General features: G+C 43.3%; 3 protein-coding genes across 4 annotated transcripts; 1 reads left to right on the forward strand and 2 right to left on the reverse strand.

Moving 5' to 3' along the window:
* The first annotated feature begins 4 nt into the window (after positions 1-4).
* LOC135167338 (coiled-coil domain-containing protein 102A-like) lies at positions 5-3,291 on the forward strand. 2 transcript variants are annotated; one of them, XM_064130445.1, is made up of 5 exons: positions 5-317; positions 402-530; positions 1,045-2,471; positions 2,751-2,830; positions 2,920-3,291. In XM_064130445.1, exons 2-5 carry the CDS (start codon positions 420-422, stop codon positions 2,958-2,960), a joined length of 1,659 nt encoding a protein of 552 aa, XP_063986515.1. In that variant the 5' UTR covers positions 5-317; positions 402-419; the 3' UTR covers positions 2,961-3,291. The 2 variants fall into 2 exon arrangements, with proteins under 2 accessions (XP_063986515.1, XP_063986514.1); XM_064130444.1 differs by having other exon boundaries at positions 5-220.
* LOC135167315 (collagen alpha-5(IV) chain-like) lies at positions 3,277-10,558 on the reverse strand. The gene is made up of 6 exons (XM_064130386.1): positions 10,398-10,558; positions 9,365-9,466; positions 8,882-9,028; positions 8,434-8,806; positions 4,320-8,162; positions 3,277-3,676 (listed from the first exon to the last, which is right to left on the reverse strand). The coding sequence occupies exons 1-6, from the start codon at positions 10,455-10,457 to the stop codon at positions 3,432-3,434; spliced, it is 4,770 nt and encodes a 1,589-aa protein (XP_063986456.1). The 5' UTR covers positions 10,458-10,558; the 3' UTR covers positions 3,277-3,431.
* An 871-nt stretch (positions 10,559-11,429) lies between these two features.
* Positions 11,430-15,035, reverse strand: LOC135167344 (zinc finger protein 585A-like). The gene is made up of 3 exons (XM_064130451.1): positions 14,254-15,035; positions 13,306-14,067; positions 11,430-12,940 (listed from the first exon to the last, which is right to left on the reverse strand). The coding sequence occupies exons 1-3, from the start codon at positions 14,321-14,323 to the stop codon at positions 12,363-12,365; spliced, it is 1,410 nt and encodes a 469-aa protein (XP_063986521.1). The 5' UTR covers positions 14,324-15,035; the 3' UTR covers positions 11,430-12,362.
* Between the last annotated feature and the right edge of the window lie 5,582 nt (positions 15,036-20,617).

Consider the following 20,617-nt stretch of genomic DNA (forward strand, 5'->3'; position numbering starts at 1 on the left):
TTTGCACGTTCCACTCACTCTACCACTCAATAAGTTAGAATTCTGTTGTGTCCGTACCGTACACTGTCAATAAACTGTCACAGCCATTAGGCACGATTGTTTAACTACAATAAATGTCGTTGAAATGACGACTCGACTCAGGATATTTTAGAAATTCTTACGCTTAAATCTTCAATTCACCTCAGTAACTCTGGATAACCCTCGAGGACCCATAATCCAAGTGAGTGTTCAATCAATCTTCAGGAATGTTTATCACCTGAAAATGTTCAAAACGAAGTGACCAGAGGGGTGGAAAAATATTTATTGATGCAGATGAAGTCAGTAACAATCTATAACAATTGCTTTGGTTTTTTTTTCGATATTCGGAGACAAAAATTCAATTGTTGTGCCAATATTTATAGGTTAGACCGAGGGTAACAATGGCCCAGTCATCGTCGAGCGGAACATCCTCACGGAGATATGGAAAGGATCATGAAAGTTCAACAAACTCTCGTTTACCTTATGCCGACAGTGAGTGGGAAACCAAAGAGGTAAGATATTAATCAAGCTACTTTACAAAGTTAATTAACTCACGAAAGATTGAAAGCCAATATATTCGATTGATGTTTCTACTGACACTACATTGTACGAATTGAATTCAAACCGTAAAGTAACATTTTCTTGTTATAATAGAATCCAAGTGAACAAATTTTGTACTCAATAGGAAAGAAAAAAATCCAGGAAGTGGAAGAGAGATTTGTATACAATACATACATATACGTGTGAGAAATTCACACATGGAAAGACTAATCTTGAGATATAACATATTAATATTGAAGAAGAACTGAAAATATGACTCTAACTGATTCAGTGCTTTACTCCAAGATTTTGCGAAAGTGACTTTCAAAAAATCTCTGAACTGTTTCGAAAAATTTCTTGACCTGCTTTCATTATTAATCAGAAGTGCTTTTCACCTCCGCTCATCTGTTGAAAGCCATAATTGAATGTCTACGCAAGTATACCCAAGCTCTATAATTTGAAAAAGCTATTGTTTCACTTTAAAAGGCCATGCGACAACGTGAACTGGAGGAGGCACGAGCACGTGCAGCGCAGATGGAGAAAACAATGAAATGGTGGTCGGACTGTACAGCGAACTGGCGTGAGAAGTGGAGCAAGGTTCGAAACGAGAGGAACAAAGCGCGAGAGGAGGCGAAGTTGCTTCGTACAAAATTAGAAATTGCAGTGAAGGACGCAAATAGCTACAAACACGAGTCCCAAGACCTGGAATTGCAAAATGAGCAGCTGCGAAAGGAAATGGAGAAAATTCACATGGTTCTGCTGAAGCATGCAGGTCAGTTCGATCGACAGATTGTGAATATCCTTGAAGCAGACCCGCAGCTGCGTAATTCTCTGGGGATCGATGACCTCGTTGAGCTCTACAACAACGTGGACAAGTCTCCAAAGATCCAGTCACCGGTGCAAATGATTTCTCGGAGAAGTCCTCGAGAGGAGACTGAAGGATGTTTGGACGCGAAAACTGAAGGGACGGACCGAGACATCGAAGAATATGTCCTTCAGGGAGCAGTGCCCAAGCATGCAGTTGAATTATACAAAGAGGGATCCCTAGGGAGTCTCGAAAGGGACATAACAAAGCTGATGAAAGAGAGTAGCAGATTAGATTCAAAAATGGAACGATTAAAGTCCCCAACCAGTAGTGACCCTGAGGAATCAGTCAAGAGACGAATGGTGATGCTGAATCTTGAACTGGAAGAGACGACAAAGGCAATTTCAGCTGAAAGGGACGAGAACACGTCTCTACATCGAGCTGTGGAGAAGCTGAAGGCGGAAGTGGGACAACTCAGGGCTCGGTGTAAAGAACTGGAGGATAGTCGAGCAGAGGCCGTTAGGGAGTTAACCGAAATGAAGGATCAGTACCAAATTGAGATTATGGCAGCACAGGCTGACTTATTGGACGAAGCCTCCAACAGAGAGGGCATGGATCAGAGGATGAACGAGCTAAGGGCCGAGCTCGAACGACTTCAAGCAGAGAACGCCTCTGAATGGGGGAAACGAGAGCGTTTGGAAACGGAGAAGTTGTCTCTTGAGAGGGAGAATAAACAATTGAGGAGTGAACTGAAGGAGTCGCAGGAGAGACTGGAGCCCAGGAGGTCGAGGATCAGTTCGACTATCGATGCTGATGTCAGACAGCTACAGCAGGACTTGGTGGACCTGAAACACGTCAATTCGAAACTTAAGAAGGGACTTGCTGAGAAGACAACAGAGTTGACTCATGCGTTGAGGAGATCTGAACAGTATGAGTCTGAAGTTAAGAGGGTGAGGTCTAGGGTAGATGAACTTAAAAAAGAGCTATCTATAGCTCAGGATGAGGTTGATGCTGCTTCTGGTAGTGTTCGGAGACTGCAGAGAACTAATGAGGATCTCATTGAACAGTTGGAGTCGGCTAATGTTCAAATTGAACATTTTAAGAATAGGTAATTTTTCAAAAATATAAATTAATAATTAGATTCAATTTAAAATACATTGAAATTACGTTGAAATTTTATTCAACAGAAAATTGGTAATTTGTTGGTATTGATAGATCACTCTTAAATATTCCAAATAATATAAAAAATACTTTAGTGCGAATATGTTTATCTATTTGGTGACTTGAATGTATTAAAATTATCATCGATGGTAATTAACTTAATGAATGGGACAGCTAATTAATCCATCCTGAATATAAAATTACTTGATAAATCATTTATTTCCAGTTCTGAATCATGCGTTCCCCATGGAATGTCCGAAATAGGCGATAAAAGCCGAGATGATGAGAATGACGATTCAGTAACAGGTGAAAAATACTTGGCTTTCAATAAAATGGACAATAGACATCATTGAAAGATTCTGTTGAATTAACATATTAATTTCTTTCTCTTTCAGATTATGAACAAAGAGTTTCCCACAAGTACAACGAGGATTAACCATTCCCGAATTAAGCGACAAATGAATAGTGTTATTAGGTGTGAGTGATATTTTTTTTACGTTTTTAAATTTTCATTTTAGATGTTTTTCCTCGTTTTTTCGCTCCGGATGAACGAATGTTTTCGTGACTTGTATATAAAAAAATTGTACCTTATCCAAGACTGATGAGACGACGAAAAAGTGTAACGAAGGGTTAATTTAATGTGGTAAATCCCATCTGCTAATTTACACAAAATGGAGGAAATAGACTCGAAAGAAGTGGAGTGACCCTCAGCCCTAGTCGCATGTAATCTCCAGAAAATTAAATCAGTGGAATTCAACAGTTAAAAATTTTATTTATAAATATATAAATATTTTGCGGAATGACGTATATGAGAGCAAGCGTAGTATGTATCGGTATAACGTGAAATTCATAGTTGTGACGATTTGATTATGACAGACGTGATTGTCTGAGCTTTATCCCAGAATCGTCAGCACTTCATGGGGGTTCCATCGGAGTATGTCGGCATTCTGGGTTTACAAATCTTAGTTCTCCCGTTGGAGCCATGGACAATGTTGCAAGAGAACGTGAAATAACCGCAGGTAGAGCTCTTCGTATAATAACGATGCTCGTATTTTCTTCTTGAGTCATCCATTTTTCCAGCCACACTATTAGTCACTGTCACGTAATTTGGCTTCACTGGAGCTGGGTTCATAGATCTCGTGTTGCTAGAGCCTGGAAATATTCAGTCAATTACGAAAAATGTCAGTGTCAAGGGGGTGTCCTAGTGAATTCTAAAGATTTTCCCTCGATCAGTCGAGTTATTTGACCGATATAATCGTAGGGTGAATTATCCAATTTATAAATCAATCCATGTACTGTGTTTGCAATGGAATGAGTTTTGGCTGAACTTGACTGATGGAAATTGAGAAAGGAATTTTTTTCTCGTGAAATTATTTTAACTGAATTTTATGTGGAACAGTGATCAGTTGACCTTTGAAATGAAATGTCAATGGACATTGCATCCGGACGCCAATAATATGAGAAACATTCAAAAGGAAATTCAAGATAGTCTACCCGACAATCCCACAATTTCCTTTAAGTAGTAACACACCAAATGCAGAAAATAGTCGGACGCTCGCGTGTCTGACTTCGTTTTCATTTGATCTGTTACTACTATGTCATTAGTAGATAAATATGCATTAGAAATAAATTATTGAATTTCCAGACGTCGATCTTGCAAACAAACAATTATTTATGCCCAATATTAAACACATAATTTTTCGATGCTATTTCCGTTTCAAATTTTACTCTCATCATCTTTAAAATTCACGGGAATCCCCTTTGAATGAAAACTACAACCCTCGAAAACACGTACTCAGGGGCTTGGGATAGATGTGGGAATTCCTGTCGAAGCTTCCCGGAAATCCATGAACATTCTTGTATCTAGAATCACTGTTCTTCGGTGACTGTGTACCATCCTGGCCAGCCGGAGTCAAAGAGACCGTCTGGGCTTGAGAATTGCCCCCTTGTGCTTGAGTTCGTTCCCCGGAAGTCGATGCGATTTTCGCTCTAAAGCCCGCAGGGACTGTGTAGCCGGGAAGAGCCTCACCAGGTTCAAGAATATCACCCTCTTGGAGTTTCGATGATTCTTGCTGGACATTGACATCGTATTTCTTCGCTGTCGCAACTCTAATCAATTGAGTTTGTCTGAATCCTTCGCCGCCGCTTCGAACTCTCGTTGTTGTTGAATCATAATCAGCGTCGTCATCGTCGTACTCATCGTCGTCGTAGTCCGCGTTTTCAGGATCGTAAGGTAATTCATCTCGAGATTTCTCGGTCGGTGAATAGATAGGGGGTATTGTTTTCGCAATCACTGTCTTTCTGGACGAAGATGAAGTCCTGAGGGACTGGTCTCCTGGTGGAGGTGAAGAAGGTGTAGTTGAATCAGATTGTTGATGCTGGGGCTGCTGATAAGGAGGTGGTAGAGTAGAGACCGATGATTCGTCTCTCGAGATAGAAATGGGATCAGGTTTCTCGATTTTTTTGAAGAGATTGGGATCTGAGTTGGTAAAATTGAAGGGTTTTCGTGAGGCAGCAGCTCCTGAGCCTGATCCTGCCTGAGCTGCTCCAGTATAACTGATTCCGTATTGGAAAGATCCCTGGATTTGCGACTGTGACTGTCCCTGGAACGTTCCACTCTGTGCTGTTGCTGTTCCTCCTCCGCGAAATGGTTTAGAGGGGGTCTCCTCCTGTTCTCGGGATCCTGAGTATGGCTGAAAACCAATCTGTGCCTGACTCGATGTGCTTCCCTCACCGTTAGCTTGTGCATCAGCCAATCCTCCCTTTTCGCTCGCTTGAACCTGAGAACTCGTTCCATGATTCCATCCACTGCTCTGGGCGTCAGTTGATGTTGCCCCAGTGTCAGAGTTGAGTTGAACCTGCGCTTGACTTTTACCGAGCCCTCCACTGCCTTGGGCACTACTCATGGCGCCTTCTTTACCTCCAGACACCTGGGTTTGGGCTCCTTTTTTACCATCGCTGGTTCCTGCTTGGGCTGAAAACGACCCGGCGCCGGTGTAGATTCCACTGACCTTCGATTGCGCGGTTCCGTCGCCAAGTCGACCATCGGCAGAAGCACTAGCTTCAGTTCCGTCATCGGTTTGTGTGACTGAACTTGAAGCGTGAGAGTCATCGTCACCTGCGCCTGGCGGCAGGCCTCCTGGTGTAGTAACAACTCCTGGAGTCCCGGGCGGATAAATTACTGTACCTGGGACACCTGGGGCTGGGATTACTCCACCTGGATAACCAGGATACGCTACTCCAGGTTGACCTGGAGGTATTCCACCTGGATATGACACTCCGGGCTGCCCTGGCTGCAGTCCTGGTGTTGTAACAATACCACCGGGATAGCCGGGTGGATAGGAGACTCTTGGTTGACCCGGTTGTAGTCCGGGTATACCAGGTGTTACTACGCCTCCAGGATAACTCGGGGGATAGGGTATTCCTGGTTGTCCTGGTTGTATTCCTGGTGGTACTCCACCTGGATAAGATACTCCCGGTTGTCCTGGTTGTACTCCTGGCGGCACTCCACCTGGATAAGATATTCCCGGTTGTCCTGGTGGTACTCCACCTGGATAAGATACTCCTGGTTGTCCTGGCTGGACTCCACCTGGATAAGATACTCCTGGTTGCCCTGGTTGCACTCCTGGCGGCACTCCCCCTGGATAAGATACTCCTGGTTGCCCTGGGGGTACTCCACCAGGATATAGCACCCCTGGTGGTCCAGGTTGAACACCAGGACTAGGTGCTACACCTCCAGGATAGCCAGGCGGGTAAGACACTCCTGATTGTCCCGGCTGGACTCCAGGTGTGGTTACTACACCTCCGGGGTAACCAGGCGGATAAGATACACCTGGCTGTCCTCCAGGTGGTACCCCACCAGGGTATGAAATACCTGGTTGTCCTGGTTGCACTCCTGGAGACACCCCACCTGGATACGATACGCCCGGTTGCCCAGGCTGTACACCTGGAGGAACGCCACCTGGATACGAAATGCCGGGCTGTCCAATGCCCCCCGGATAACTCGGTGGGTAAGATATGCCAGGTTGGCCTGGTTGAACGCCGGGTGCTACTCCTCCCGGAAATCCAGGCGGATAAGACACTCCAGGCTGTGCAGGTGGCTGGCCAGGGATAGCAACAATTCCTCCAGGATAACCAGGCGGATAGGCGATCCCCGGCTGTCCTGGTTGCACCCCAGGGATGGTACTTACACCTCCAGGGTACCCGGGTGGATAAGATATTCCAGGCGTTCCAGGTTGTACTCCAGGTGTCGTCACGACTCCTCCGGGATAGCCAGGATAAGTTGCTCCTGGTTGACTGGGTTGCACTCCAGGGGTTGTTACTACACCTCCTGGATACCCTGGTGGATATGAAACTCCTGGTTGATCTGGCCGTACTCCCGGCGTTGTTATCACACCTCCGGGGTAACCAGGCGGCACGCCACCTGGATATGAGATACCGGGTTGTGCTCCAGGATAGGAGATACCAGGCTGTCCGCCTGGATAACCAGGTGGATATGAAATTCCCGGCTGGCCGGGTTGTACGCCTGGAGAGGTCACTATTCCTCCCGGATAACCTGGCGATATTGTACCAGGATATGAGACCCCTGGTTGTCCTCCTGGATATGAAACTCCTGGTTGTCCTCCTGGATAGGAAACTCCTGGTTGTCCTCCTGGATAGGAAACTCCTGGTTGCCCTCCTGGATATGAGACTCCCGGTTGTCCCCCCGGATACGATACACCGGGTTGTCCTGGCTGTACTCCACCTGGATATGATATTCCTGGTTGCGTTCCAGGCCCTGTGACAATACCTCCAGGGTAGCCTGGTGGATATGATACTCCCGGTTGGCCTGGCTGAACTCCGGGTCCCACTCCACCGGGGTAAGTTATTCCAGGCTGACTTGGCTGGCCACCGGGCGTAGTTACGATACCTCCTGGGTACCCCGGTGGGTAGGATACTCCGGGTTGGCCTGGCTGAACTCCGGGGCCTACTACACCTGGGTAAGTTACCCCAGGCTGACCGGGCTGGCCGCCAGGCGTCGTTACGATACCCCCTGGGTATCCCGGTGGATAAGCGACTCCCGGCTGACCTGGCTGGACTCCTGGTGTTACCCCACCGGGATATGACACTCCTGGTTGTCCCAGTTGCACTCCAGGTGTTGTAACAACTCCACCAGGATAACCAGGTGGATATGAAACCCCAGGTCTCCCCGGTAGTATTCCCGGTTGACCGGGCTGCACTCCTGGTCCCGGTGGCACCACTCCACCAGGATAGATAATTCCTGGTTGTCCTGGCTGTACTCCGGGCGTTGTTACTACTCCGCCAGGCAAACCCGGCAGATATGTCGATCCCGGTTGACCTGGTGGCAATCCTGTACTTGGAGGCTGAACTACTCCACCTGGGTAACCAGGATACGATATCCCAGGTTGTCCAGGTTGGACTCCAGGAGTCGTTATTACCCCTCCAGGAATACTAGGTGGATATGACACTCCTGGAGTTCCAGGGATGACAACCCCTCCCGGCCCAGTAATTCCGGGCACACCAGGCTGTACGTATTGTCCTGGTGGAATAACACCTGTGTAACCAGGATAACCCGGACAGCCTTCGCACGAACCACCTAATGACATACTCTGCGCTTGGCCCATTCCACTCGTTCCGCCTGGAAAATATTCATTCGCTTTTTCGTTTCCATAATCAAATTGCCGCAGACAGTGATTGATGAACATTTGGTTAATTGATAAATGAATATTGAAAACCAATTTTCTCATTCGTATATATTTTTATTGTGTTTTTTTTTAATAATTAGCTTACAAAAGTTAGTTATTTAATGCAACATGAGGTATATTTGTCGTGAATAATTCATTCAATTTTAGTTTTAATTATTTGGATTATAGCATTCCTTATCAAACATGGAGAACCCTAGAACTCACTGACAACAGCCCGTGAACTCTGATCTGTAGCTTCAGCTTCAGCTTTTCCCTCTTTATCCGAATCTTTGCCAAGATTCAAATATTGCGACTGTGTTTGACCGCGAAATCTTCCACGCACCTGTCGACGTTCCCTCACCAATGCGGAATTTTGCTTTTCACGTTCCTCTAAGATAATCTCCCGCTTGGCTCGCGTTCTCAATGGCTCTATAACAACATCGACTATGCGCTTTTGCACTATGTCATTCTCGTCGAGAGGGATTTCGTTGAAAAATGGATCCTGGTTGTCACTACGAGCTGAGCGATTCTCATCGATCAGTATTATCGTCTTTCCATCGCAGAAGTCGACAATTCTACCTCCCGCCAATTTCCAGGCCTGTAACAGAGATTTATTCGTGAACAGTTCCTGATGACGTGATGATAATAGTTGTGGAGATGAAGAGCTTATTACCTCGACTCTTGTTAGGTCCAGGCCAGAAGGAGACACCATTCTACCCCGATTATTCGCCAGAAAATGCCATTCCTCATTTCTTCCCGCGGATTTTCTCAAAAAACAAATCTCTGATTTCGAGTTCCTTTGTCGGAATGCTTCATATTTCTAGGATTAAAACGAGTCATTATTTTAATGATCACCATAATCTGCGAAATAATTAATATATAAATATTTATTTCTATAATTCTGTCGTGAGTGGAAAAATTCAGAAATTCCTCTGTCAATACGGGACCGTATTACAGTAAAGTGCGCTCCCAGCACCAAAAAATCCGATATTGACACAATAAAAGTTGCTTATCGTCCAGTACAAATGAATTGCCGATTCGGCGGAAATTCGTCTTTACATAGTAAAATTTCCCAGTGCTATAGTATGTGATTTCGTAACGCTCGCAATTCTTCATAAATTTTATATCAAGAATCAGGGGTTCTTTTGATACTCACCGTTTCTTCATCAGTGTAAACTTCAACGTCTGAATTCTGGAGATCATCATCTTGACCCAGAGACCGATCGAATCTCGTTTTTTCCTGAACCTCACTCAAATGCTGCGAATGCAGAACAAAAATTATTTTAAGGAGTATAAACAAATTTTGAAGGTGGAAATTTGGACCAAGTACTAGTATTATTGTTAATACTTAATGAATTTTTTCAGAAGTGATGAAATTATGGTGAGTCATGAATGAATGAACGACGTAAGATAGGAGAGAAGATTAAAATGTAGAGCAAATCTGAAAAAAAACAACATTTCCACGACTGACACATATTTTGAGATAAATAACTGATGTTTTTCGATATCTCAAGTTGACGCCCAATCAAGTCAACATCTTGACACGGAACTACTTGTCAAGTGAAATCGAACATTTTTTTTGAATCATGTCCAAACGAAAATTGATGTACAGAGTCATCGATAACCAATTCAGACTCTTCAGGTATTTTAACTTTATTTCTTCTCCCCAAAATCAACGGCTTAAATAGAATCTGAATACTCTACTTTAAATTCTGGAAAATAGTTGAAGTAGGTCGAGTTATCGGATGAACTTCGACCCCCGAATCTCCTGAAGATCTCACTGCGCGTGATGTGACATTAGAATTTCGTCCACAACCAACATTTCTTGTTCACAATTTCCCTAATCACTGATTACTCTACATTATTACGAGTGCGTAAAGTCCCAATTTAACGTCCGCCCGGAAATAATTAAATCCATTTAAATGAGAACAGCAAACTCTGACGAAATTTTATTTGTTCCCCGGCTGAGGAATGTAAATCGAAATAAACTTGAAGGATTGAAACTAAAGAAATCAGAATCATCTGGAACTCCTGGAAATCGTGCCCTCGGAAAGATGTAATTCGACGAATGTCTTGAGTGATTATTAAAAAAACGCATCGAAAAAATGAAAACGGAATGAAAAAATTATCGGCCCCTGTTTCCCATTCAATAATTAAATCTTTAAGTGATCAATAACACTAGCACTTACATGATGACGTCCCACAGCGATTCCCGACAGTACTAGGACGACGGCGATTAGGTACCGCATGATGATATCGTCGGACGGCGATGCTCCTCGACACTGCCAATCCGTCGAGCCTCGTCGTCGACCTAGAGGTGTTTGATATCCACCTCCCCACTCTCGTCTGTCATCGAATACCCCTCCTATCACTTCTCAATCAAGGCGCCACTGGGGAAGTGAAGAGAAAAAAATGTAATGGGAAGATCCCAAGAGGAAGTGAGAAATGATATGTAAAATAAAAAATTCTTAGAATCGTGGAAGAGCGTCTGGACATCGTGATTCGTCGTCTCTGATTGCATGGGTGTTCAAATATTGGATGTCATTTCTTTCACGATGGAATCACCGCTGTCTTGGACTCATTAGAGAAAACGCAAAAATCGTTCAGTAAACGACAAATCGGCTGAGACGGCATTAAATCATTTTCTGAACAATCAATAACACCAGAAGATTGTAATTACGAATATTTTCCGAAAACCGAACACCTCCGGAAATTGATTTTCATTTTTCCTAGATTTTTTTGTATTCAAATATCTGGACCAGAGAGACAATAAGCAACAGTCTGAAACCAATAATTCACCCCCGTTGATGCCCTAATTAAATCACATCCAATTCATTAGCTGAGTATAACGCTGCGTTTGTTTGTCCACGTGCGCTGCAAGAGTAATTGCGTAAATTCACTGAATATTTCAATCCAACGATGCAAGTTTCGATTTGAAAAACTGGAACTCCACAGACTCAGCATCAGTTCACTTCGACCCTGTTCTGAATTGCAGGTTTATCAAACTTCAGATCAATTTCATCATTCCAATCATTTCCTTTTTTTATCATAGAAAAGAGTCTCGACTATTTTTACAGAAACATCAGGCTCACCAGCTGCCTCAGGGGGTCCTGGATCGTATCCTGGTGGACAAACTTGGGAAGTTGTTCCATTGGGGGTTCCCCTTGCCCTTCGGGGAAATAATGAAAGATCACGAGGCAAAAAAAGTAAACAACTACCAATTACCAAATATTATTCTTTTAATCATAGAGACTTATTTACAATATCTACAGTCGATCTAGTGCTAAAAAACTATATTACATTTACGGGAATGCTATTTACAATTAATAATGACTAGGTATTAAACATCCTCCAACTGATCAACAATTCTTCCTCACCGAGTTTTCATCCCCCCCCCCTCCCCTCATTTATTCCACTACATCTAGATCCCTAAAGAACTACCAACGTTCCCCACTGTATCACCAAACTCAACTCTCGTGGTAACTCAGAGTCAGTCGGTAAAATCAAATCTAGATCTTCATGAATCCACACCAACGAGAGATGTCTTGGCAGTGATTGGTACGTGGCTCGACTAGTTTAAACACTCGGTAACATTGTCGAAGCTATTCCATTCAACAATAATACATAAAGTTAAACAAGAAGTTAAGATAAAACTACAAATTTTCACACGTTCTCACAGAACGAAAACAAAGAGAGAAATCATTAAATCTAGAATCATTAGCTGCCACTGAAGAGCACGATTAGTGAGTACGAAATTAGTATTTAAGTACACGTCAAGAAGTTATGTACAAGTGTTTTCGGCGTACACTATTGATGGCACATGGATTCACAATTAACTCTGATAATCTTATCTACATGGTCCCTATGGAGGATGCTTGGAATCTGCAGCACAGGCTCATCCAAATTCGCTTGAGGATATCCAACAATCAGTAACATTCAGACCTACCACATTTGAATAACCAAAGCATTTTAACATGTCCAGAAGTTTATGGCCCAATAAGGCCCAAGTGAAGGCTCTGGTGATCGACAACAAACATAAAAAGAGTAGTTGGCTGGGGGAAATCCACTCAAAGTACTTGAATATCCTTGAATTGGCGAAAAAAATCACTTCCTGCACTTGGAATCGAGTTGAGAATAACTCGTCGATATATTTTCTAAGCAATGGCCAGGTTCAGACTGATGGCAGTGGGCCTGGTGAAGGCCGAGGCCCTCGTTGGATCCGAAAAATTGAGGGCCGATTTACCAACAGGCACACGCCCAGGCACATGCTCTGGATTTGATGAAATAACTGACGTTCTGATGACCATTCGTGTCATCAAATCCGATTGCTTATCCTCCTGAATCTCTCGATACTGTCGTTTCGGTTGGGGCGATGGTATTGTGATCGGTTGGCTCGTTTTCGTGTGTCGAATTATGTTCGAAAATATCACGGGCGATGATGAGGTTTCGATTGCTGCTGGTCGAGGTACAATAACACTGATTGGCGATGATGTTGGAATTGTTGGTGTTACTGTTTTTACTTCTTCTTTGTTAGTCTCGGGGATGGAGCGCTGGTGGGATCGCATACAGGATGATTCTTCGTGTTTGTAGAGGTAGGACTTCAGGGCAAAGGCTTTCCCACATCTTCCACAAACGTGGGGCTTCGTATTGGAGTGCGTTTGGACGTGAGCGCGGAGGTTTGATTTGTCGGCGAAGGCTTTATTACAAATTGTGCATTTGAAGGGCTTCTCACCTGAATAAATAACAAGTGTTATCATTAATAGATGGAGAATGGGGGTCTAAGGAAATCATGAATAATTTATTGAAATGGAGGGTTGGACTTTCAACGTCTGAACTGATTTCCCTGTTTCATACGGTTCCCAAATTTTTTTCAGCTCTGGAAAAATTACTTGAGAAATTTTTCTACCAAAAAAAACCTGAAGAAATGGAAAATCAAAACAAAAGTCGGAGAACTGATAAAATGATGAGTTTTTGCACGAGTGCGTAAAGTTCGTGAATGTATGTCAATGAATTTCACTCTACGCACTCGTGCAGAAAGCAACCCCGTCGAAAGATGCCCCCAGAACACATATTCCCGGAGAGAAATGATGAATTTACCTGTGTGCGTTCTGATGTGTCCCTGCAGGAGCCACGGTCTCGAAAAGCATTTACCACAGTAATGACACTTGCAACCCTGATTGTGTGTCCTCACATGCATACTGTAAGCCGGCATGCTGACATAAACTTTGTCACAATGAGGACACCTCCTCGCCTTTTTATCCGCCAGTGAACGATGCGTTTGTCTGTGTCTCGCAAGATTTGAGGAAGTTGAATATTTTTTCCCACAGTCAGGGCACTCGTGCTCCTCACTGTCATCAGTCTTAGAGGAGTCCGACTGGCCCGAAGAGATCCTCCGCCGTGGTGGGCTCTGGGATTGATTACTCAGCAATCTTCTGGACTCCTCAGACAGCTGTGGGGATCGCAGGCAAGTTCTGCGGCTTCTAACTTCCAGTAATTCTCTCTCGGTCTCGATTCTCTCGAAAAATAATCGCGTTCGTTCCCTCAGGCTTAAATCAGAGGCCTCACCAATGTGAAGTCCCTGTCGGAGGCTTGCTGTCTCCTCAGTGATAACTCTGTACTTGTCGAGATCCTTCATATCACCTGTCCAACGTGGTGATGCTGAACGATGATGAATAACATTGTTCGGATGAATTAGAGTACCAGCAGCAGCTGCCAAACTGACTTCTGCCAATTTCGTCAGGTTGTAGAGCTCCTCGGGGCATTCTGATGACGTCTCACTGGCGCAATCACTGACACCATCCGAGGTTGGCTGATTGGAATTGTATTCGGGAATTCTTACACCTCGTTCAGGACTAAAACCTGGGGATTGAAGAGTAATAAATTGTTTTTATCGGGTAAAAGACTCGCCGGCTCGAGCCTACAACTCTCGAAATGAAACAAAAATAGCGCGCAATAGTCTACATTCTTCAGAGCAAATGACGCACGAATCCAGAAATTTATGAATCGCTAAAAAATATGAAAAAATATGAATCGCCACAAACTCACCTCTGATATTTTCCTCAAACTCTTCAGGTCCATTGTACCTCCTGTGAGTAATTAAAAATGCTCGCGGCATTTTTTTTGTTATTCAATTGCGAATTTTGGTAATCAACAGCACATAACACTTGACACCAAACACCACAATTTAATTTATCGATAAAATGACTCAATTTTTTCCCATAAACTGAAGATTAAGTACTTTATGGTATAATCACGGTACTGAGACAAAAGGGTGGGTACTTGTTAACGTCTTGCAAGTTTGGGAGGTAATAGTTGGTCCGGCTATGATTCGGGGCTACATATAGCCGAAGCCAGCCTCCCTCGTGCCTTATCCCCCACCCTTCTTCAGCTGCTGCTCTACCGTTGTCGTCGGCACACACCACGCGCCCCAGCATGTGCCACCGAGTAGAGGAATGTCCCCTCTGTCGTTTCACCCTCTCTCCCAACAATTCTGGTGGGTTAAAACGTGTGTGTTTCACGTTTTTGGATCGTTTTGGACTGCCACCACGAAGATCAACTGGCACTGGTATGTGTCCACCCTCAATCGCATGTATTCCATCTTCTTGGCTGTCTTGGGGCACAAAGGGCAGCTGGATGGGAGCCCCACTCGAACCTTCATAATGTGTACACTCGTTTTTTTTTTGCACGATTCAAGATGAATTTTTGGCAGGAACGGGTGAGGGACACGTCTAAATAACTTGGCGACAAAAAAAAACATCTCTGCGATGGACCCGGATGATGGACATTTCGAGATTAATCATTGCAATTTTTTAGGGGAATCGACGAACTCTTTATCCATCTTCTTATCTAGTTTGAGTTATTACTTCACAGAGGTCAATATATTTCGTAAATGCCGACATACCTCGCTATCATTTCCATTAATTTTATTTTGATTTTATTTTTGTGTGGACTCGATAGTGCAAGGCTCCATACAGGATCAAATTTACATTGAGAATTAATTTTGCAATGTATGGAAAAATCTGCAATCTGTCCATTGGCCAAATTTATTCTTCATTCTGATGGTTTACTTTTTACTCCAAGCAATAACATAACTCACCTAGTGCTTGAAGTGATGCAGTGATTGACCCAAAGTCGAAACATTATTTTTTTCGCGATAAAAAATTCCGGCTGTTTACTCTGGTGATGTACAATGTTGTAAATTTTAATTGGACGAAGACTAATCTAATTCTCGATTTCTACTTCTCAGGTATCACGATAAAATCTACAATATCACTAAATGAAAAATCGGTATTTGAAAAATCATAAATAGTCCCAGTCAACTCATCGTCCCCGACCACTTCTTCCTCCTTTGAGTGCCTTGAAGAAGCCTCCACTGGATTCCTCATCAAGTGAAAAGTGTTTATTTCCGAGTTGAGTCATAACAGTTTGAGTTTTTCGACTCTTCCCACTGGATTTTCCAGTGAAAATTGAAATTGTTTGGGTGGAGTTGAGTTAAATGCATTGCTGAGCCGTCGATTATCAGTAGTGGGGTCTTTTGGTCGTCGATTGAATGAATGCCACGCGGGTTAGTCAGCCTCCGCCGGTGCTAAATTCGGCAATGGTCTGGCCCAATGCCAGCAGAACCACCAAGCGCACCAACCTGTGGTGTCTTCGACTTCCATCCAACCGTTAAAACGTATTCAGAAATCTTTTAACTTGACGCTCAAAACATCCTCCTATGTCTGTCCAATAAATGTCGTTTTAATCATTTGATGTACTACCGGCAATATCAATCGTCATGATTTACAACACCAAGTGAGTCAAAGAGTGTCGGAAAGTTTCCACTGGTGTCATCAGTTGAATACCGTGGATAGACTCTAGGTGCTATTGGAACAGGTGTCCAACGCGTATCGACGTCGTTTGCCAAAAATAAAAGAGCAACTTGCTTTGACGCAATTTCAAACGTCGTGACTTCCTGCCACAAAACACTGAATAATTATTTATACGAATTACCTAAGAGCCCGTCCATGTATCATCCCTAATGGAGTTTTTAGCTGTCAATATCTTCATTTAGTTCTTCAACCGGGAAAGAGAGTTTTTAAACCATCAAAAAAGCTTAAAGACCCCACTAACATAAGTGATTGTTACCAAAGATACCGATCTTCGGTCGCGTGTCGAGACACGTGGATGAGGAAAAAATCCCCGGAAACGTCTGGTTCCTCCACTAAATAACAACTTTTTCCCCCCACAATTCTATACTCGGCTAATACTTTCGCCCCGAAAAAAAAAAAAGTTGAAAATTGTCGCGGAGGGAGATGAGGTAGTCGTATTTAAATGAGTGATATTTGGGTGGTAGCAAACACGGTTGGTAAGTGTTGGAAATGGAATTCGTGACTCGGCATGGGGTTGCCGTGGTTATTTTCAGCATCTCTGGTTGCAGCTGTCGCGTGCCTACCACACGGTTAAACCACCGACAATTGACCGGCGTACAACGACCCATCAAGTACACCAAATGTCTTTGATTTTTTAATGTTCCATTGTTCCTGATGGGGAATTTTGATGATTATTGGGTGCCCTGGCCATGGGGATTTATCTGGGTGGGGAGCGGATGCCCGGGAATTTGCACTTGACTAACGCAACTCGGTGGAGAAGATGACGTCGAGCAGACGCATGTCCACTGGAAAAAGGGATATGAGCTGAGACAGTATGAAAAACGAGCCAAATGTCTACTCGCATTTTGGCCAACTGCCATTTCGAGATTTTCAGACGTTTGCGTGTCACATTGCTGTCTTCTACAGGTTCCCAACTTTCTACTGAACCCGGGGGTTGAATTCAACGGAAAGATTTCCGTAGTTTCGGCAAAACTGTCAATTTCATATTTTCATCTTCCCCCTGCTGAAGACACCTCTAAATCGCCACTAGCCATAGCTGTACCTGGGTTTATACTCTAGAATCAAGGTGTCCGCCCCAACGATCTCCCCATGGTACCTTCCAACCCTCTATTAAAATAATAGATAGTAAAACGGTGTTTACGGTTCGGTCATCGACCCATTCAGATAAGTTAGTCCCTTTTTTTTGTGGATGTCAGACCGCTGGTAATTGGAGAGGGTCGTAAAAAAATCCGACCTTAAGGGCAACCCTCGATTTAGTTTCAAACCCGAGAAGTCGACGGGGGTGGGTCCCACTCGAAAAAAAAAATCTGAATGAGGAGTTAAACATGAACCACAAGTTAATGATGTCGGGTTTCCACTGGGGACATTAACTCTATTTTCACTCAATTTCTCCACTTTCCACAGCTCATATCCCGGGTTTTTAATAGCTCCGGTGATTTCAGGTCTTTGAATCACTCGCCTGTTCGCCATTTCCTCATAATCCTCGCCAATAAACAGGACCTAAACCGAGAGTCTTCTTTATTTATTCATTCCGCAATTCGGTTGGCTAAGGTCAGTATGTTCATTGTCCAACATCTGTGTGTGTGATTGCTCGGAGGGTGAAAGGCAGTTGGATTGTAAGGGCGGAACGCCTGCTCCGACGACAATACACCACGTTTGGTTTCTTCGCAGGTGGTGGGTGCGGGTGTGCGCGCACTGTCAAGGGGTTACAAAGGATCCGGCCGATCAGCTGGCAGGGGAAGATAAAAACTTGGGTATCCTGTTGGGGTGTGTGGGTAGGCTGGCCTGTAGTTTGGGTATCATTCAGAGTTACGTGATGATACTGTGGTTCATTCATGAGGAAAGAAAAATTTCTGTTGGAGGGTAAATCAGTGATTAAAAGGGAGGGAGGGAGTAAATTAATTTTTGGGAATTAACGATCTTGCTGTGGATCGCAAGTCATTCGTTCAATTCTCATAGAATATGACGGGGTGAAGGTGTCGGCGAGGAGATCGGAACAGCTTCAATAGGACCAGGATGTTCATAATTTGAATTTTCAAGATGGAAATCTTAAATGAATTCCAAACGGAAGGGGATGTGAGCAAAAATGTTTGAGAGAAGTTCGTGTACAATCGATGGTCTAGTATTGTTGATAATAATTAATTTAGAAATTAATAGTGCTAAGATAATAGGGAGTCTTGTGGCAAAATGAATGTCTCTAGATTAGATACAAATTTTCTATAAAAAAATCGGGATAAATGCATTTAAGTCAATAAAATTTCCAGTGCCACTGGATTTGTTTCTTCACCACCATTTTGCACCTCTTCTCCGGCGCCAGCACCAGAATTTGTCTTCGAAATTCCTCTCCCCCTCTAGAAAATATTTAATGCTCACTAAAAAATTCATAAAATTTATTTCCCTAATTATGAAACACTTTGATAGCCCCGCAGTTATCCTTTCTCGGTATCTCAATCATTGCACAATTTTCCCTTTCGGCATATTCATTCACCCTCGATGTAATCTGGGGTAATTGGACCGCCTGACTCATGACGGGATTTTTCCCTTAAATAAAACCTCCCATTTGAAAAACTGACTAAAACGATCTTGTACACTAGGTTGTATTATGAAGTGTCAAGACGTTCCCTAACATTTTAAAAAGCCATAAACCCAAAAATTAATCACCAGAAATGATTTTTCATCTCTTTCCCTCATTCCCCCTTTGAAGAAACAGGATGGAAACGAACCCCAATGCCGCATGAACCAGGAAAGGTGAAGAAAGAGGAGGCTGCGACTAGTCGTGGAGAGAGGGGGTAGGGGGGTTGTACTTAAGAATGGACTACTGTGGGGTTGCAGACACCGAGTCACCAGTGGCAACTGGCACGCGACCGCCACGCGCCCTTCTCCCTTACCCCTCAAACCCCACCGTCGTCGTCCTCTTCCTCTTTCTCCAGTTCACCCAATGAAACGGATGTAAAACCACATGCGGGAACATGAGATCGTGGGGCATGTGCCCCTTCTTTTCTGATTACGAAAGGGAAATTGTGGAGGAGTGTAAGTACCTAGCCGGAAAGACTTGAGAATAGAAAAGTCTCTTGAGTATGAGACACCTTATCAAATTCCTCCCGGATGTCATCAACAAGTGCCCACGTACCAGGACTCTTTTATAGAGCAATGACGTGGTTGACACTGCACGCAGAGGAAATCCTTCTCTAATTAGGAAATTATTTTCCACAATTACCACAAGGAGCATTTTACGGAATTATTACAGACTTTTTTCAGAGCTTTCCTAATTGTTACTGAATATTTATCTCCTTGCGGCAATTTATCTTCGATTTTTCCACCCAAAAAGAACACTAAGCGAGTAAATATGAAATTGGAAAAATTACGTTTCTAATTGCTTTGAGATTTTCTTTCTAATAACGTGTGCAGGAGATAAGCTCTCGTATAATTTTTTAGATATGGACTTTAGCGGTAAATTTCGTAAGTCTTAACTCATGTCCCTCATAACATCTCATCGATTCTCGTCACCCTATGGAAATTTCGACGAGACCGGTGATTATGAAATCTGTTATTCACAAAACGGGGTAGTTTCATTGTTAATTGTGATGGGAACTGCTATTTCCGACCCCGTCTCTCCTTTTCATTCTTACATCACCATTATGTGCTTAAATTACCCCACAATAACCCGAGAAAATATAGTACCTGATATCAGCAAAGAGAGTAAACCAAAAAAACATTCTGCCTTTGAGAAACTTAATCAATGAATTAATTGAGAAAATATGGTATGATCAGGACTGTTGGGTCAAAGCCAATAATTTTTTAATGAGAGCAAATCAACATCAAATTCCTCTACTTTCCTCCAACTCTGATTTTTCCATCTCCATCGACCTATCGCACCGATTCTCGAAATTCATAAATTTAATTCCTGAATTATCCTCCAACAATTTATTCTCAATCAGAAGAACACAGAGACGGAAAGGTTCCTCGGAAGCAGTGAATATATATATATATCTTTTGCGCAAGGTACTGTATTCATTACAGATCCAGACGAAAGGGGAGGCCAGAACTGCTCTTCTGGAGCGCGATTAATGCTCTTCAGCAATAGATCTGGTATTTATTTAAATCCCTCGTGAATGTCATGCCACCATATGACCCTCACTGGTATTTAAGTTGGAGGTGCTTCTGTACCGTGGCACGAGGATCTTTTTAAACAACAATATTCCCCTGAATATCACCATCCTCATTCAGTTCCCAAAGCCCTCCACCGCCAGTGGCTACAGAAATAAATAATTGAAGATATTCACCTGACATTCGACGATCATTACGTCAAACGATATTGGCAGTGAGCCTTGTAGTCTCCCTAAATCGTTAACCCGCATACTGATCATGTATACAACGAAACTCATTCTTATTTTTCAGCTTGGCAATTGGGAGTGGATCTTTTCGCAATCAATTCTCATTCTTCAACAGTCCATTGGTCATGCCTCAGCATCAACCGCTGTACACCCATCAGAGGAAGGAAACTCTAATTATAGAAGTTTTGAGGATGAAGGTAGAAA

This window comes from Diachasmimorpha longicaudata, chromosome 11 (assembly GCF_034640455.1).
Source record: "Diachasmimorpha longicaudata isolate KC_UGA_2023 chromosome 11, iyDiaLong2, whole genome shotgun sequence".
NCBI lineage: Eukaryota > Metazoa > Arthropoda > Insecta > Hymenoptera > Braconidae > Diachasmimorpha > Diachasmimorpha longicaudata.

Coding starts and splice junctions, on each gene's coding strand:
- LOC135167315 (XM_064130386.1), bottom strand. CDS start 10,457: ATGCGGTACCTAATCGCCGTCGTCCTAGTACTGTCGGGAATCGCTGTG. Junction 9,029..9,364: donor TTTACACTGATGAAGAAACG/GTGAGTATCAAA, acceptor TTTTAATCCTAG/AAATATGAAGCATTCCGACA. Junction 8,163..8,433: donor GAGTTCACGGGCTGTTGTCA/GTGAGTTCTAGG, acceptor AATATTTTCCAG/GCGGAACGAGTGGAATGGGC.
- LOC135167338 (XM_064130445.1), top strand. CDS start 420: ATGGCCCAGTCATCGTCGAGCGGAACATCCTCACGGAGATATGGAAAG. Junction 2,472..2,750: donor ATTGAACATTTTAAGAATAG/GTAATTTTTCAA, acceptor ATTTATTTCCAG/TTCTGAATCATGCGTTCCCC. Junction 2,831..2,919: donor GAATGACGATTCAGTAACAG/GTGAAAAATACT, acceptor TTTCTCTTTCAG/ATTATGAACAAAGAGTTTCC.
- LOC135167344 (XM_064130451.1), bottom strand. CDS start 14,323: ATGCCGCGAGCATTTTTAATTACTCACAGGAGGTACAATGGACCTGAA. Junction 14,068..14,253: donor GTTTGAGGAAAATATCAGAG/GTGAGTTTGTGG, acceptor TTCAATCCCCAG/GTTTTAGTCCTGAACGAGGT. Junction 12,941..13,305: donor ACACATCAGAACGCACACAG/GTAAATTCATCA, acceptor TTATTTATTCAG/GTGAGAAGCCCTTCAAATGC.